The sequence below is a fragment of the Anguilla rostrata genome, chromosome 6, assembly GCF_018555375.3.
Source record: "Anguilla rostrata isolate EN2019 chromosome 6, ASM1855537v3, whole genome shotgun sequence".
Classification (NCBI taxonomy): domain Eukaryota; kingdom Metazoa; phylum Chordata; class Actinopteri; order Anguilliformes; family Anguillidae; genus Anguilla; species Anguilla rostrata.
Window position 1 is genome coordinate 14,494,289 of NC_057938.1, and position 17,059 is coordinate 14,511,347.

The 17,059-nt window shown below is 43.2% G+C and overlaps 1 protein-coding gene across 1 annotated transcript; it reads right to left on the reverse strand.

Moving 5' to 3' along the window:
• Positions 1-3,026: 3,026 nt before the first annotated feature.
• LOC135257943 (microtubule organization protein AKNA-like) lies at positions 3,027-16,058 on the reverse strand. Its single transcript, XM_064341163.1, has 20 exons — positions 15,705-16,058; positions 13,530-14,833; positions 13,263-13,337; positions 11,254-11,419; positions 10,737-10,864; positions 10,601-10,660; positions 10,279-10,412; positions 9,748-9,913; positions 9,218-9,357; positions 7,911-8,063; positions 7,435-7,534; positions 7,090-7,184; positions 6,704-6,897; positions 6,064-6,214; positions 5,630-5,803; positions 5,379-5,482; positions 4,770-4,907; positions 4,211-4,337; positions 3,969-4,128; positions 3,027-3,782 (listed from the first exon to the last, which is right to left on the reverse strand). Exons 1-20 carry the CDS (start codon positions 15,907-15,909, stop codon positions 3,612-3,614), a joined length of 3,945 nt encoding a protein of 1,314 aa, XP_064197233.1. The 5' UTR covers positions 15,910-16,058; the 3' UTR covers positions 3,027-3,611.
• Positions 16,059-17,059: the final 1,001 nt, after the last annotated feature.

Here is a 17,059-nt window from a genome sequence, read left to right on the forward strand (position 1 = left end):
TATATAAAAAAAACGTTCCTGCTCTACCCTTGCAAATCTATTGAAACTCAGTCACAGCACATTAAACTGATTTTTCTGCAGTGTCCAATGAAAGTACAGATGCATGTCACATGATCCACATCTTATTAAGGGATTTTCTGGCAAGGCAGTTTTTTCCAGCATTTCCTTTCACTTATGTCCTTAAGGTTACTGTAAGAAAAGCAACTCATACACAGTCAAAAACCGCAAACACTGACTGTACATGGCTTGTGATGACATAGAATTTCACATTTCACAAATATTTTCCCATTTAATTTCATTTTTTAAATCCGTTTCATTTATGTGCAGATATAAATCCGTTACCAACTAGTATGCAGTAATATACTCTCCAGCCAGATCTCTTTGATCGGCCTCCTCTGTCCAGGCTGTAGGCTGTCCTGTCTCTTCAGACACTCAGCAGCCCCTCCTCACAGCACCCCAGTGGTGGAATACCTTCCCTACTGGGTCAGGGAAGAGTCACGAGAGACTAAAAACTCACTTTCTCAGGCCACGCTGCAATTCATGTTTGATTTATTTGTTTTATTTTTAAGGATTTGACCATTGGAGCTTATACACATTATGGAGCCAAACAAAGCACACAGTAACATCTATGCTTGGTTAAAATTAATTAAATGCCGATGGATATATTAGTTACGGAAGCTTTCACTTCAAAACATCCTGTATCAAAACTAGTCAGATTGTTTTACCTTCCAGGTAGGGCTAATATTCAGTCTTGTTCCTTGTTTTCGGATCAAACTTTGTTCCCCTTTTTGTGTGCCATCGTGACTGGATTTTAACCAAGGGGGGCGACTACCTCTCTAGATTGACACCTGTCATTAAAGACCCAATGCTGGTAGTGTTCATAAGGAGGACAATGGCTGTAGGAAACCATTATGTTAAACGGATGTGGGAGGCCAATTTGTCCCATGAATCTGAGCATCATCTAGGTCGCTGGCCTGTTTCTTTTTGTTCCACACAGTAAAATAAAGACCGTCCCTCTCACCGGCCACAATGGGCCGTTGTCAGATTTGGAAACCTGACACATGCCCTGGATATGCTGTGTAAACTTGTCACGCTGTGCCGGAACAGCCAGTTTGCTCAGGGATGGGTTGTTGTACGGCGAGGCCTACTGTACGTTAACACAATTTAGCCCACCTTTTGGTCGCAAGTAATAAGCTTCCTTTCAACAGTGTCCCCCTTTTAGAGATGAGGTAACTCGTGTAAGTGTTCCTGTGTCATTTTCAAGTTGGTTCAAGTGTCAGGTTAGCTGAGGCATAAAGAAATGAGTACAAAACTATAAGTAGCCTATGTGTGCTGTTACATTACTCAGGAACAAAGACATCTTCCACAAAAAAACATCCCAGAGCAGGTTTTTTTTACAGAGACATGCAAAGTCAGTAAATTTCTTGAAATTACTTATATGCCCTATGGTTGCTTCTATTCTCCCTGTAGAGGATCAAAACAAAATATTCATGAGTATGGTGATATGATTTTTAAAAGAGCACACCTGGCAAGCATGTATGACTCATTTGTCTGTGATGGCTGACTTACTGTAAATAGCAGCAATAAATCCTTTCCCCAAAATAAGACATTTGATTGGTCGGTGGATAACTGGAGAAGGAGCGTGGAGAGTGGGTGGGATGTTCAGGTGGCAGCCAGCCTGGGAAAGGCCTGGGATTGTGAGGTGTGCTAACGACACACAGACTCCTGCTGGCTGCTTCCTCATGCGTTCCAGTCATGGGTGAGAGAGCTGCCCCACGCACAGCCCTGGGCGTGTCGCACATCAGGTTACATGATGTCCTACTGAGGAAAATGGATGACAATGGCTGGCAAATGGAGGCTAACATAACAGTAAAACTGTCCTCCATTTCCTGTGACTCAGGGTGTTAAAAAGACCTTGAACTCTGGGGTGGTCAGTGACGATCTGCGGTACATGTTGATCATATGTAAAAATAAAATCTGCGTAGCCCATCCTGGGTATGGGCATCTGATGCAACCCCAGGGAAATGTTAATTTGGCCCGGTGAAGCACACCAAACTAGTGGCCCTTTGAGGGCCACATCGATGGAAAGATATTAATAATGGCTCAATATGTGTGTTCAATGCATGGATTTATAATGTATGATTTAGTCTTGCCTTGAATTGAGTGAACACCTTAAAACCATCTTACACTAAATACTTTTGCTTTGAAATGTGGGCAATTTTCCCTCTAAAAACAATACTAATTCCATCTTTTTCATATTAGAATGTTATTTTGTTTACGTGTCCAAGCGAGTTTATCAGAATTGTCAAATAAGGCATGAGACACGTGTTTGTGTCTTTAAAATATTTTTTTGAGCTTTTTACAGGAATCCAAGATCAAGTAAGCAGACAGATAATCCTGGAGCCTTGAGGATAAGGAAGAGATTTGTGTCTTTTAGGGACTGCACATTGTAAAGAGCAGGGGACTACCAGAGAGGCGGTAACCATCAGGAAGCCTGGGTATTTTTTAAATTGCAAATATCTATGCACAGAATACCCAAAGAAATATAATATTCTACCACAAAAAAAAAACTGTAGGGGGAGGCACCAAAGGGCTTTAGTGGTGTTGAGGAAGCAAACAAGAACAGCTCAATAGAAACTTAATAACACAGGGTTTTGTCTGTGATGTCCCGGGCCAGCAGGACATGGGTGTCAGGTGTGCAGACTCACCCGTGAGGACAATGGGCTCTGCTCATTCTCAGTGGAAATGATAAGGCACTTGTAATGTAATACGTGAAATATGACCCACTTTCTATTAATTTGGATTTGACTGTATCCATTTTTTAATATATTATATACTGTAAATGTATATAATGGGTGTTTTTTATAATGCGGTATAAACTTTTGGGGGTATTTTGTAAATAAAATTTACAGAATTCTTTCAAAAAACCAATATAGTAATAGTTGCAGTTGTACTGCTAGTAAGGTAGCTTTTGGTTCATGGATATTTTATTTTTTTCTGTATTATAATGGGGACATATTGGTATTTCAAATTTACATTCTTGGCATTTAGCATTAACCAAATAGAGTTGGGGCACCACCCTGTGGTAGGTTTTGCTGCTGCAGTCTCTGCCTCACTGCATTGTGTCAGTATAACGGACTTTAGAATCTCTGCAGTTAAATACTCAGTCAGCACACTGAAAGAAAGAGACAAACAAGCATATGTATATTTATGAAAAATATATTAGAGTCAGATAATGTATAAATTATTAAATATGACAGACGAAAATATCACACATTTATTTAAAGGTAAATGTCAGATATATAAAGCCCTTAAGAATTTCTTTTTAATGTATATCAAATGCAGTCCATGTAAAACTTATTCACTGTAGAGGTTGCCTCTGGACGCTTCAATTAATATGTTAGTATCAGCGACAGCTAAGTGGGACTGCTTGAATCCCATAATGGCCAGAGCTACCATGCGTTGTCATTTTGAATGAATCACTGACTCACTTGAATGAATCACGACTCCACAACCAGGCGCCATAGCTGGCTCTAATAGCAAGTCGCTGATGCCTCACGATAGTTCCACGCATTCTGCAGGTCGCCGAAGACTCGTTGCCCTGTCGCGAGTCACGAGTCTGAGTTTTCACGCCGCCGCCGTGGACAGAGGCCGCTCAGCTTCCTCTGCAGCTCCGCCTTGGCCAGGTCAGCCGAAAGGCTCTGGGCCATCCTGTCCGTCCTGCGCTTCATGCTCCGCGCGGCCTCGATGGCGCGGTCCAACGTCCTGCTGATGTCTTCGTCCTGGACAAGAGAGGGACACTTGTAACAAAGCAATGCCCGTCCATATGTGTCCATTTTGACAAGTATCAAAGCAAATGGCATATCTGTTGAGTGTGGGGCTTTTTCCCTTTAACAGCCAACAGACATGAGTGAAGTACAGCTGGAGTATCTCAGTGGACTGATGCCTGCCGGAGCTGGAGCTCTCACCTCGCTCCCTCTGTACGTGCAGGGGCTGCTGCTCCGTGAGGAGGCCGGAGCTCTGCCCCGCGGCCTCTGGAAGTAGATGTTGCTGGGCAGGAGGGCCGAGTCTGACTGGGTAGAGCGTCCCCTCTGCTGGCCCGCAGGCTGTGGCTCCAGGGCCTTAAACCTGAGGGTTAACGAGCGTGGGTTCAGTCATGTGACTCAAAGGCATTTAGTGACTCTACATCAGCAGTAAAACGACCATTCACCCTGCAGGCAAACTGTAGGAGGAACCGTAGTTGACTTGCAGCAATGGCTTCTGTGGGGGTTTCATCAAATTTGGATGAGGGCTCCCCTCTGAGTGGATGGTTTCCACATTCCCTGTTGCCAAGATAACTGGTAATATACAGAACATGAAAATCCATGACAACCACAAAGCATGCTATAACAATCCTGGAGAAATTGGCTACCTAAGAAAGAGTGTTAAGGAGTGGGGGTAGGGAGATCCAAGATGAATTCCAAGATTAGTTATTTAATCCAAGAGGAGGCTCTTTTTATCAGAAGTGGGGATTGTATTTCTCATTGTTTTTTTCCAGAGTCCAGTAGAAAGGCTACAGTTATGTTCACCATGTCACTACACCGCTGTGGGATTTCTATACCTGTGGCTAGCTGGCTAGACCTCTACATGGACTGGCCAGGTTCCATTACTGTACTTGTACCTGACTGTGTTAAGCTCACTAAAAACATCTCTATAAACCCAGCGTGGCAAGCATGCCTGTCTTCTTACTGTACGTCCTGGAAGGAGGGGGCAGAGCAAAGCAGACGAACCTGCGGACTCGTGTCTCGCACTGCGTGGCCTCCCTCGCCTGTAGGAGCGGGGATGTGGCCTGCCGTCCCCTCCTTTGCCAACTTGATGCGAATTTCTGGAATGTTCTGGCCTCACAGATTGGCAGGAGTCACCCCCGTCTATCGCAGCGCAAGACCCATGCAAAAATAGGAGGGGGACATACAAAACTAGGTCATTTCTATATGTATTGTCCCATTGAATGCAACCCATCACGCCATACATATCAAAAACCCTTGGAGCATATGTCAGATTGTTTCAGGAAAGACAATCCACATGAAATTCGGTCTTTGTACAAATATCAAACTTGCACCAGACACGGAATACAGGGTGTAATATCGGAATTCATTTTGGCATTTCCGACATGATAACAGATATTTACGCCTTAAGGAATGTATTGTGTTTTCGGGAACACCCCAACAAACGCTCTCAAGCTCCACCTTGATGCACACACACTGTTTTCACACCAGATCTCAGAGTTTTTGTTTTATTTTGCTCATGCTTTACACTATTAATCACTGAAAACCGCAACAAAAACTGCAGACGAAATGATTTTAGATTTGAAAACGAAGTCAGCCACATTCGAGTCTTACTTGGCTCCATATCAGAAGAAATCCAGTCTTCTACTTTGAGGAGGTCTGAATCTGTATTCATCAAAGTCTCTTTCCTATGTCTATACCCTGAATGCCTCAAGTCACTGAGGTGCAATTAAAATAAAAACAAGCGTTAAAACAGGGCACATAGTGCATGCATCCCAATGACACGAATCATCTGCATCAAACAGCAAAACGCGCTGCCTGCTCACTGGCTAGCATTGACCGCGCATTCAGGGAGGGCTGAATACCTGCTGGGGGAGGCTCTAATGTTGGCCCTTGACCTGGATTTGGGCCTCTTCTCCTGCTTGTACCTGGATGCCAGGTAGTCCATCCTCTTAGTGATGTGAGGCAGCTGAAATAGGCTTTCCTCAAGTTCCTGTTTCAGCCTGGCCACCTCCGACTGCAGGGCTGAGATAGCCTCGCTGAGAACCAAAGAATCAAGGTGGGAAATTATTATAATTATATATTTACTCCATAATTATTATTAGTAATTTGGGTAGCAGCAGCAATAGCAGCAGTAGTGGTAAGTAGTAATAGCAGTTGTAAGTAGCATTAGTTGTAGCAGAGGCAGTATTAATATAGGGTGCGTGTTGTGCTTTGTTTCAGTGCTTGCTCAGAGCTTCTTGCTACACTGCAGTGGTCCAGTCCTGTGTGTGCTGTGTGCTGTGTGCTGCACTCTCACTTGTGGCAAGAGCAGATGTGGCCGTGAGCCTCAGCTGGTGCCATGCACCCAAGTGGCCAATCGTTGGAGAGGCTGAGCGTTTGAGGGGGCGGTACCAGATGGCCATCTGTGCCACACTGGCCAGGATGCCTAGAAGTGTGAGATCCACCTCCTGGAGAATTCGAAAATCAGAACCATTATGTCATGCAATGAAGACACAATGCTGTGACTTCAGGGACAGGGCTGTGAAAGAGACCCACAACCCCAGAGTTTTACTGTTTTTACAGTTTGTCACATTAAATCATTTCCCACACTGTCCAGAAAAAGTGAAACCCTGGAAAATCCTTTGTTTGGATGCACTGGGTGTTTCTAAATCAGCTCACTGTCCACAAACAGCGTGTCATTGACAGATCAACCAAAGCGATTTCCTGGGTTTAATTTTCACACAAATAATGATATTTTCTATTTCAATTTTTAACTTAGGTTTAAATCTCTAACTAACATGTCTATTATAGCACGTAAACACAAATATGTAAAATGAGGACAACAATGCAAGTTATTGATGCTTTCCAGGTGAACCTTGAGCGAACTAATCAGCTATTTAATTAGTTAAATACCATCATTTCTCTTCAGCATCACAGTGAAGCAAAGGTTCGCTCACCAGTCAGACCGGTGTTAACTCCTTCACTGCCATATGTTCCATGGTCCAATCTGTTCATCTGCTGCAGGCCTTCACCCTGCTTCCATGACAACGCATTGTGGACAGTGGTCGTCTGCATAGCAGAGCTGGACGCTTCGCTGTCTGAGCCACTCGTGTTAACGGGACTGGAGTACTGTTCAGAATATAAACGTGACCTGTGTGCAAACAAAGCCAGTTAGTGTGAATGATTCTTAAAGGTTTCAAACTATATATCATATACTACACTGCCCACAGGTTTCTCATTTCTCTGCTAGGCCTGCTTCCTGCTTCTTCTTCATAAATAAAGCAGCTGACCTTGTTGCGGAGGACAGGCACGTGATTATTGGTGCTGAACATGTCTACCATACCTCTCTGTCTCTGACTGGGACGGCGGTTGTTCTGCAGCCGGAGGGCTAAGGTCCGAGCTCCCAAACCCACTGTCTGTCTCCGGTGTCACTGTTCTCTGCACCTCAGAAAACATCACAACAGCCATATTTGTATTTGAGAAAGCGAAATGTTCAAAGTGAATCTGGTTAACTGTGGTAAGTCCAGCTCAAGTGGCCATATGGGAAATAAAATAAATATACATCTGTGGTGACCGGTGGCATATGGCATTTTTAAATATGAAAAAATTGAGAATTGGCACTTTAATAATTAAAGTAATAACCCAGTGTCTAAATGCTAATTGATGCTTGTTTAAGCTCTGTGCCTACCTGGGACACACTCTGTGTTTGAGGCAAGAGGGTCTGTGTCTGTGTGACAGAGGAATGAGCTGCACTCCCAACACAGCCCCAGGGCAACACAGGTCCTGACCTGGGACAGACATAAACAAACAGGATAATGAGCGATAAACAAACATCATTGACAAAAGAAACCTGCCCGGCACTTCCCTTTCAAAGTGTGATAAGAAAGGTTTTCCTAGCATTCAAACACTTAGTTCAGTGCATAATAATAAACAAGCTTAGTATGTAATAAACGTGCATAATATAGTATTATAAAATTGTAAAAAAAGACTTATTAAAGTATTATTTAGACTTTTAAAAGTTCTCTTGGCACCGCCAGACAACATATTCTGACAATTAAAGAGAGCACAACAGGTGATACAAGTGGGCGCAGACCAAACAGTACAGATGAGCCTAGCGTGCATGATTGGCGCAAAACGTGGCAATAAAAAAAATAAAATGCTAACCTTTCTGATGTCTCCTGCGGGCTAGGGGGCGTCATGCTCTGCAAAGGCAGATGTGCTCCATTGCGTGCTTTCCCCGCGCTCGGGTCGGCTTCCTCTTCCTCTTCCTTCGCACGTATGCCAAACCCAAGCCTCTCCAGGGACGGGTCCGAGTGGCTTTGGGAACAAGGACGGTACCTGAGAGGCTTCGGATACACCCCCTATACCCTCATGGCTGCAAACCGACCCCTCTACCAGTAACCTGACCCCCTCGAGAGGCTAGGCGTGTGTCTGCTACCGCTCTCTGCTTACACTGCCTGCCAACACCCTTTCTCCATTGTGAGCAGCGGTTACTGTGAACTGTCACTCCACCTCGCCTGTTCTTTCTTTACCAGAGGACCTCAATTGGCCACAATGAATGGAAAATATCTGCAGTATAATAAAAGCCAGGCCTACACAGATAAGGCCTTTGTTCAATAGATGGATCACTTGTCTTCACCCCATCTCGGTCCATGATGTGTTATTGACGCGATAACGCAGAGGTTTTCAGTCTTATCCAAGATGTGCTAGTGTGAATTCACACCTAGTGTGAATTCACTCCTTCTTGTGAAAGATTCGGACGCCCTAGCAATATCATCTCCCCTGAACAGGTCTCTGCTGTCATATGGGTCAGACGTACCGGATGTGAGCTGATATAGTATCCAGTCAAAATGAGTGTGAGAGATACTTTACCACAGGGGTATCACACTTCTGAGTTCCTGTTTTTTTGTTTGCACCAATTAACCTGATTTAATTTGTCCAGTTTGTTAATTAGCCACATATTGCCAATCTTGCATTATGATGACGCAATAGAAACATGTGAAAACATTGCAGTAAGTTAACTGAGGACAGGGCCGTGTGGAATCTTTGACTACTGTTTTGTATTCATAAAGATTGGCACTTTAATAATAATAAATAATAAAGTTATACAATTAAGAAATTATAAGGCTGATCAATCCGTAGTGAGTTTTTCTTTGCTACTGTTACCCCAGGCTTGCCTTTATTTTAGACCCAAGGGTATGTTATGATAAATGCATTCAAATAGTCACTCTTGTATTATTTTTTCTTTGCCAATGTCATCATAGGGTCAGGGAATTACTTTCACTCTTTGCCCTTGTTGGTGCTGGGTTTTCAGGTATTTTAATTATGTGTTCTTTTACTGTGCATAAAACACATAAATGTATTGATTGTTTTATTTATTGACTGCTTAATCGATTAATTAAGAATATACCAACCCTCCAGGAACTGAGCTTGCCCCACCAACCTGTTGAATTACACAATAGCGCACGTACTGAAGACTGGTACTGGCGTGTCCGCTGCACTCTGGTGTATTTGCGGGATCATCATGGGTCTGCGGAACATGAGCAGGTGCATGGGGCAACCCCGCCGTGCCTTTCTCTGTCCCCACATTCTCTGAGGAAGAAGATGGCTCCTGGGAGGTGATACCACACACAGCATTAGACATCACCTGCAACAGGAGCAATGATACAGAGTCTTATGCACTGCACATTCACAAATAAGGGATAGCCTTACCATGCTCACTCAATGGCTAATAATCTTTCGCCATAACCTCTGAATGAATGTTACACTGCATGGAGGCTTTAGGCTCTTCTCTGCTCCACTTGCATAATTGGCCATGGTGATGGCAGGTAAAATGAACATGCAAGCATTTGGCTTACACTTGGCCAAGTACTGTTATGTATGGATTCTTGAGTATTCAAACTCAAGCTAGTTGTTATAGCTAGCTGAGATATCCATTCATAGCACATGTGACTGGAAGCCTGGAGGGTTAAGAGTTTTAGGTGGGTTTTTGGGGTTTTACCTCACACTCTGACGGTGGGGCGGAGAAGATGGCGTCCGGGGGCAGCGAGGGTGCAGGGGCGGAGGAGGACGCAGGGAGTGAGAGCTGGCTGCGGACGTTTCTGTCGATCAGCTCTCTGATGTCTTCCAGGCGCATGCCGATCCTAAATATCTCCCCTTCTACTTTCCTGTATTCACAAAGCCGAAACATCAGGCTGTCCAGGCAGCTCTGAAGAGCAAAAAGCTTCCTCTTTCCTTTAATTGCAGTGAGAGTTTGGTCTCAAGTTTTTTTGTTTAGGGAACCAATGTCTCTTAGCTATCTTGTGATGTGCTTGTATATTCTTGAAGAAAGTTAAAGGCTGAGAACAAGCCATTCAGCCTGATTTTTGCCTGATGCCTACAGAGCACATAATGCAATGGAAATCCTGGGTTTGAAGACTCCAAGGGTCTGTTATTCTACTATAATACTTTGTAAGCTATTTCATGCATTATTAACAGTCTGTGTGAAAAATATTTCCCTGCACAGCCAGTGCAGTCAAATAATCGATCTCACCTCTCCGGATCAAACTCCCCTGTGTTTGTAGCTAAGCCCATGTAATTTTGCATTTCGAGAGCTCGGTGTTCCTCTTTCTTGGCAATATAATTCCTTTCAAGCTGATCCTGAGCATCCATCAAACTCTTAAAGACCTGGAACATAAGGCTAAATTCAAAGCCTTGCTCAACCCTATGACACCATGAGAAAGAATATTAAAAATATCCAATAATTAATTTTTTTAAAAGACATTGCGTAGCCTGGATGTAGCACTCGCATCTGTTTTACACGTAAATATTAGATTACATTTGCAATAAATAAATGTGAAAAAAAATTAAATTACCATCTGCTGTTCACTAACTCCAATAGACATGAGGTTCAGACAGTTTTGAAAGTCGTCCACCTGAAGAAACAAAATCACTGGATTAGTATTTATTTTGCCTCTGAACCGGTACTACTTTACTATACTTCCAGGCTACCTTTTCCATGTACTGGTTTATAATTTCCATGAGTTCAGTGGTCATTTTTTCTCCCTCGCTTGGCTGTGATTGGTCTGTCTGTGCAGGGCAGGTGTCCAGGTGTGGATCATCCAGGTTTTCATGATGCCCTATGAACAGGCCAGGTGAAAATAATTATGCCTATGCCAAGGTCATAGATATACATTTGCATATATAATAAATGTATATTTTTATAGAATTTGGTATGAACTGGAATTTATATCTTGGTTTAGCATTTATGATAGCCAAACAGCTCAGATTACATAAACCCCACAAAAATCGTGCATTATATTACTACACAGAAAAAATAACATATAATATAATATGATATGGCTTTGTCAAACAGAATAGCTGGACCAGTCTGTGGATTTTTTTCAGTTCTCTGACACAAAAGCATGACTTGCAGCCTCTGTTCTCTCAGGAAGCTAATGTAAAATTTACTGTGCCGTTTTTCACAGTGCACTTCTTCCGGCTCAGTCAAAGCAGGAGCAGGAGTGACTGTACACTTTGAAACGCAGTTGGTGCAGAGGGGAGCCCTTGCCTCTGTAGGTGGGGTGACGGTGCTTCGCGGGCTGGTCCAGCTGGTGCACGCTGGTTTCAGGGACCTGAACCTCCAGCAAATCCAGGCCCTCAAAAGCCACAGTATCTACTGGGCCCTGTGCCTGCTAAGGAGAAAAGAAGGTGCGGTCACAGAGTCCTACACAAAAAAATTGCTTATTGAAAATCATACCAGTGATGGTTACATTCATTGTAAGCATACAAAACAAAACAGGAGGTTTCTTCAAGCAAACTTTTGAAGTGTCTAGTCTTAGAATTGTAATAAATAACAGGTAAATGGCCTGCTGGTTTGATTGTTCATTTTGTTTTTTCCCACACGACTTAGTAGTGCATTAAACACAATAGAAAAAGTCATACAATCTTATAGATTCATAAATAAAAAATAAAAATGTTATTTTATCATCCCATTAAAAGTGGTCCCCGGTAGCTTTACCCAAATCTTTGTCAGAAATTTATACAAACTGGAAAAGCTGTTTATGTCTTTCTGGGATTTAGCCGATAACTCCCAGTCATGACCAGGACCATTATGTATAAAGCCGCGTTTCCACCGCAGGAACTATACCCCGGAACTAGGAACCTTTTGAGGAACTCAGTGCGTTTCCACCGCAGGAACTAGGGTCTAAATTTAGTTCTGGGGGCTTTGTTTTACCCCCCAAAACGTTCCTGCTCGGGGGGTAGTACTTTCCGAAAGTACAGGAACCTTTTGGGTGGAGCTTGCAGCGCTGAACATTTCTGATTGGTCGAGTACTCGTAGCATTTGTGTTGTATTTATTTTCCGCCATTACCCGCCATGTTTGAAAATATGCAGCGGCAAACCAATTTATTTTCATAATAACTTCAAATCAAACTTGTATGTTATGCGGCGCAGTAGCCTACTTTTGGTTATGGCCTGTCAACGTCTTGGAATTATAACGTGTGCTCTTCTGTTCTTTTCTTGCTTTAGTATTCGTTTTATAAAATGCTAAGCATTCGTGCTGGGACAGCATATTACGTAGGCTACCAAAACATTCAAACGGATTAATTCGGTTGCTGAATATTTTCTTCCGGATTTTCTTTGTTAGCCCGTTGTAATTGACTCAAAACGTTTGATACAGTTATGTGAGGTATGCGGTAGTTCTGCATAATTAACATTGGTGATACAGTACAAGCAAACTGGAAATCACCTTCCGCACTTTTTATCCGGGTAAAATAACAGGTTAATTCTAGTAATCTTCCCTTTAGCTTTTTCAGACTGCCGTAATTTTACTCAATTTTACTGCCATTTTTCAATTCCACGAAAAGACCAGGAAGACTATGGACTCATTTATGGTGAATGGTTCGCATCTGGAGGGCACACTTCGCTGCTCGGCTAGCAGTAACTTCGAAGGAAAGCAAACGGTGGCTGTACCACTACTAATTTACATTTTCACGCAAGTCCGAGTTTTCGTTCTATTCTTGTCATTTTGCGATTAGCCTATATGGAATTGACGACGAGAAAGTAAAAAACAACAGCAAATTGTTTACAACGTGTGCATGTTTTCTGCTGTTAATGAATGTGTTTGAGAGGATATGAAAATCAATAAATACAAAAGTAACCATATATAGTCATTGTTGGTAACCCGTTGTATATAAGTGGAATAAACCCCTCCGGGCTGTCCCGGTTATTAGAAAATAATGTAGGCTACTTCGGTGGTAGTATGGGGTTACAGAAGAAATCATATGACAGATGGACCGACGACAACGTCAGTGGGTTAATTTGCCTAATCTTCGCGGTACTTTAGACCCCGGTGGAAACGCAGACAACCATTGGCTGAAGGAACCTTTTAGTTCCTGGTAAAGTAGTTCCTGGGACTGAAAGTTCCGGGTAGTTTTGGTGGAAACGCGGCTTAACAGACTATGACCCAGTAAAATATAAATATACCCATTCAAAAAGCAAGGGCAGAGAAAAAAGAAAAATGTGTTCAGACTTACTTTAGTGCCAAGTCTCATCTGATCAATCAAGTTTTCTGCCTCTGCATATTTGGTTAATAATCTATCATATTCAGCCTGAAAGAGAATACATGTTTCAGATCTCTTGATACAGTACCATGCACATCAAACAGATTTGAGGTTCAAAAAACTGATTTGGATAAAACACAGTATGTTTCTTTCAAGCTTGCTGTATATTATGTCAAATTTAATTAAAATGTCTGGAATCATGCTAATATTGGATACACAAGTACTTTGAAATCAGTTCACCTGTAAATGCTGTACAAGCTCGGTTGACTTTGGTGCATCTTCATGATGCTTTGGCTGGTCACTGAAGACGTATGGCGTTTCAGATGGCTGAATGGAGTCCTCCAGGACTTTGTTAATGAGGTCCACGGTAGCCTTGCAAGAGGCTGGGGATTTACCCAGCATTCCTGGGGAGGACTGGGCCCTGAGGATGCCTGGCTGGTGACAGACTGGTTTTGCGGCACCGGCTTTGGGGATTTTAACTTTGGGGGCCACCTTGGAAAAATCCGGAAGGGGGTAGTGAACTTGGCCTTGTCCATATTTGAGCTCATTGTAAGACCGAGCCCTCCCTAAGAAAGAGTTCTGTATTTGGACCCCATCGTTATCTGGGTCAGGGCTCCCAGGCCTGCCATGCTCCATAGGTTCCTCAACAGGACTTACCGCTATGTCACTTCCTGTAGAAGGGGTGTCCTCATTTTCCTGAGACTCTTTGGCTTTCTGCTTGCCCTCCTCCTCAGAGGCTGTCATCTTGCCCTCTTGGCTCTGCCCACTGTTGTCTCCTGGGGTGATGCTGGTGTCCCTGCCTAATTTCAGCGAGAGAAGGGCCTTGCTCAGTGTGGTCTCATCCACGCTGTCGGCAAAGGACACCTCGGGCATAGTCTCGGCCTCAATGTACAAGCTGGAGTTGAGCAGCTCATCCCGAGAGAAATGCTGCAGCAGGAGCTCTTTGATGTTTGAATGAGCCGCAGCATCATTAGGTTGGCTCCGCCCAACAGCCTCTGTGGGCCTGGTGTAGCCGTGAACCTCTGGAAGACCCTCGCCTCCCTCTGCGACCCCCATCCTGCAGTCAGTAGTGTGGATCCCTCTAGCAGATGGGCCATACATCTTGCCTGCCTCTTCCAGAACCAGTGAAGGAGAGGTATTGTCCACGATGACCTGGTTAATTGAACCAGAATCTACTGTTGGAGACTGTGCAGGAAGCTCGTCCTCCAGTTTAGCCTCTCTTTCACTCTGGTCGATAGTGCCGAGGTCTTGTTCACCAGTGGTGTTGCCGAGATCCAGGCTGAGATCGCCGTCATATGGGAGGTCCTCCTGCTCTTCCTCGCTGGTGTCTCCTGCTTCCTCATACTCATACGCTAGTGACGCCTCCATTGTGTTGGGCCTCTGCACAGACACCCTCATCTCACTGCTCTGAGCCCCACCCCCTTGGACCAAGCCTTCCTGGGCCCCGCCTGCCTGGCTGCAGCAGCTGTTGTCGAGGAGACTGCTCTCAGAAAAAGTGACCTTATCTTGGGTGTCTTCACGTGAATCGGACTCGTCCATATTTTCTGCAAAAACAGTTTATTTGACAGCAAACCACAGCAAGTTGTGTAGGTGAAGAGTAATGCAGGATCTAAGTTGCATAATGCAGACTTACTTAAGATATTTTATTTGAAAAAGTAAAATTAACTTCCAGCATTAAGAAGGATAACACAAGACCAAATTTAATAATATAATAAGGTATTAGCCTAATGGTTAACCAATAAAAAATGGTCCCACTAACCAATGATCAAACATGAACCAAAAACACATACCTGATTAAAATAATACAAACTATTGGAACATGTTATTATAAATGTATGCTGAATTTGTAAGATCTACAGTACTAGGCACATACAATAACTGTCACTCATTTCCTATTAAGCAAACTGGTTGTAAAAACACGTTGTCACATATAGTACATTTGTACCTATATCCTAAGACATGCAGGGTAATGTGAGCCAGCAGGTATAATAATAATATAACAGGGAAGCTAACCAGGTAATTGTGTAGTGCCTATTCATTTTCATAAAATTGTAAATTCACCCATTAACCAGCAGAGGGGGTTCTTACTGTCCACATGACGCAGCTTGACAAGAAACAGCAGCAAATTGTCATGGTAAAGAGCACTGAAGAGCGGTAGCTGAATAATTACTTTATTAGAGAAGGAACCCTTTAAAACTGAGCTCAAGAATGGGTCACATATTAAGCTGTCACATTAATAAATTCAAAATCATATGCATGAAGGCATGCCCCTAACTGTTTTAATGATAATAATACAAAATTACTGGAGGAGGCTATTATAAAAATGGGTGCTAAGTTTATTAAACTTTGATATTTATAATCTAAACCATTAGTCGGGTAGCTCTGTTTAATGTGTGAGTTTAGGTTCATCCTCACCACTTAAATGAAAGCTTGCTTCTGGCGCGGAATCCTGTGACAGGCAAATGTTGAAGGTGCCCTGCAGGTCGTTGAAGTGGAGGCTCTCATTGTCGCTGAGGTCAATGAGTATGGTCTGGCGGATGACCCTCTCCCACAGCACTGAGGACGGCCTTTCAATGTCTACACTCTTGTCCTCGCTGTCTTCCCCCTCCGCTTCTGACATCACCTCAGAGCTTCCCGAAGAGTCGCCTGCCGCCGTTGTCTCAGCCACCCTTGGAGCAGCCCCTGTTGACGGCCCCAGTTCATCAATTTCTTAGCAACGAGGGAAAGAGAACAACAGCCAATAAAAATGTAAAACAGAGTTAAATTATTGATGCATTGTTACATTGTGCTCTGAGGGAAAGGGGAAGGGAATACTCACGCTTCAGCATGTCACTCAGGAGTAGGGCTATACCACAAGGTGGACAATGTGGCAGTATATTTATGTACTTCAAGGCACGTGAGAAATCTGAAAGTTCTTGGTTAGGAACTGATCATAATATTTCTCCCGAAATGTCAAATATTTGGTTCCATCTACTAAATCAAAGGAGCACAACGTGCTGAAGACCAGAATTGTTAGGTTCACTGTGATCACTGCCTTTCACAGGTGACGTTGGCTAAAGCTGCTGTATGCTAAGGACCACAGAACTATTCAAGCGGAACCATGAAAGTCTGAAAACTTACTTTGCGATGCCATTGCTCACTCAGCGATCCAACCTGAGCACGATATTCTTGCAGGATTCAGAGAGACAGCCTGCTTATTGTACCTTCACAACAGCTGACAAATGACAATTCCTCCTACAGTTCATCCCCCTCATACGTTTCTGAATGCTGAAACTAAGCAAGCCCGCTGTCCATTCATTAATAATACACGGTCGTACCGATTCACGTCTGGAATGACATAATGTAGTCAAGTGGGGAGGAGATTCGTTGCTAGGTAACGTGAAGCCTTCGAACTAGTGAAGGGAGTGAACTGTTACAAATAAAAATAATAATCACACTAGCTATCTCGGCGATCTTACTGTATTTCTTTATACTTTTCCAAGGATATGACTGCAGTAAAACAACGTGCTTCTAAAATTTTCAATGGTCTTGGAATTAGATGTACTCATAATACATTGCCATTTACGAGAGAATAAATAAACCTTAACATAACAGGAAGGGGATACATACACCAAACCAGTTTTGCTTGTCTAGATAAATGTCCCCACCAGCCGTTTATCAGATAACGTTAGCCAGACCGCTAGCTGGCTACTTTATTGTCTAGATTGTATAGAATCATTTTCAGTTTTGGATTATGTCTGATAACATATGCTTAGAGAAACGTGAACTTG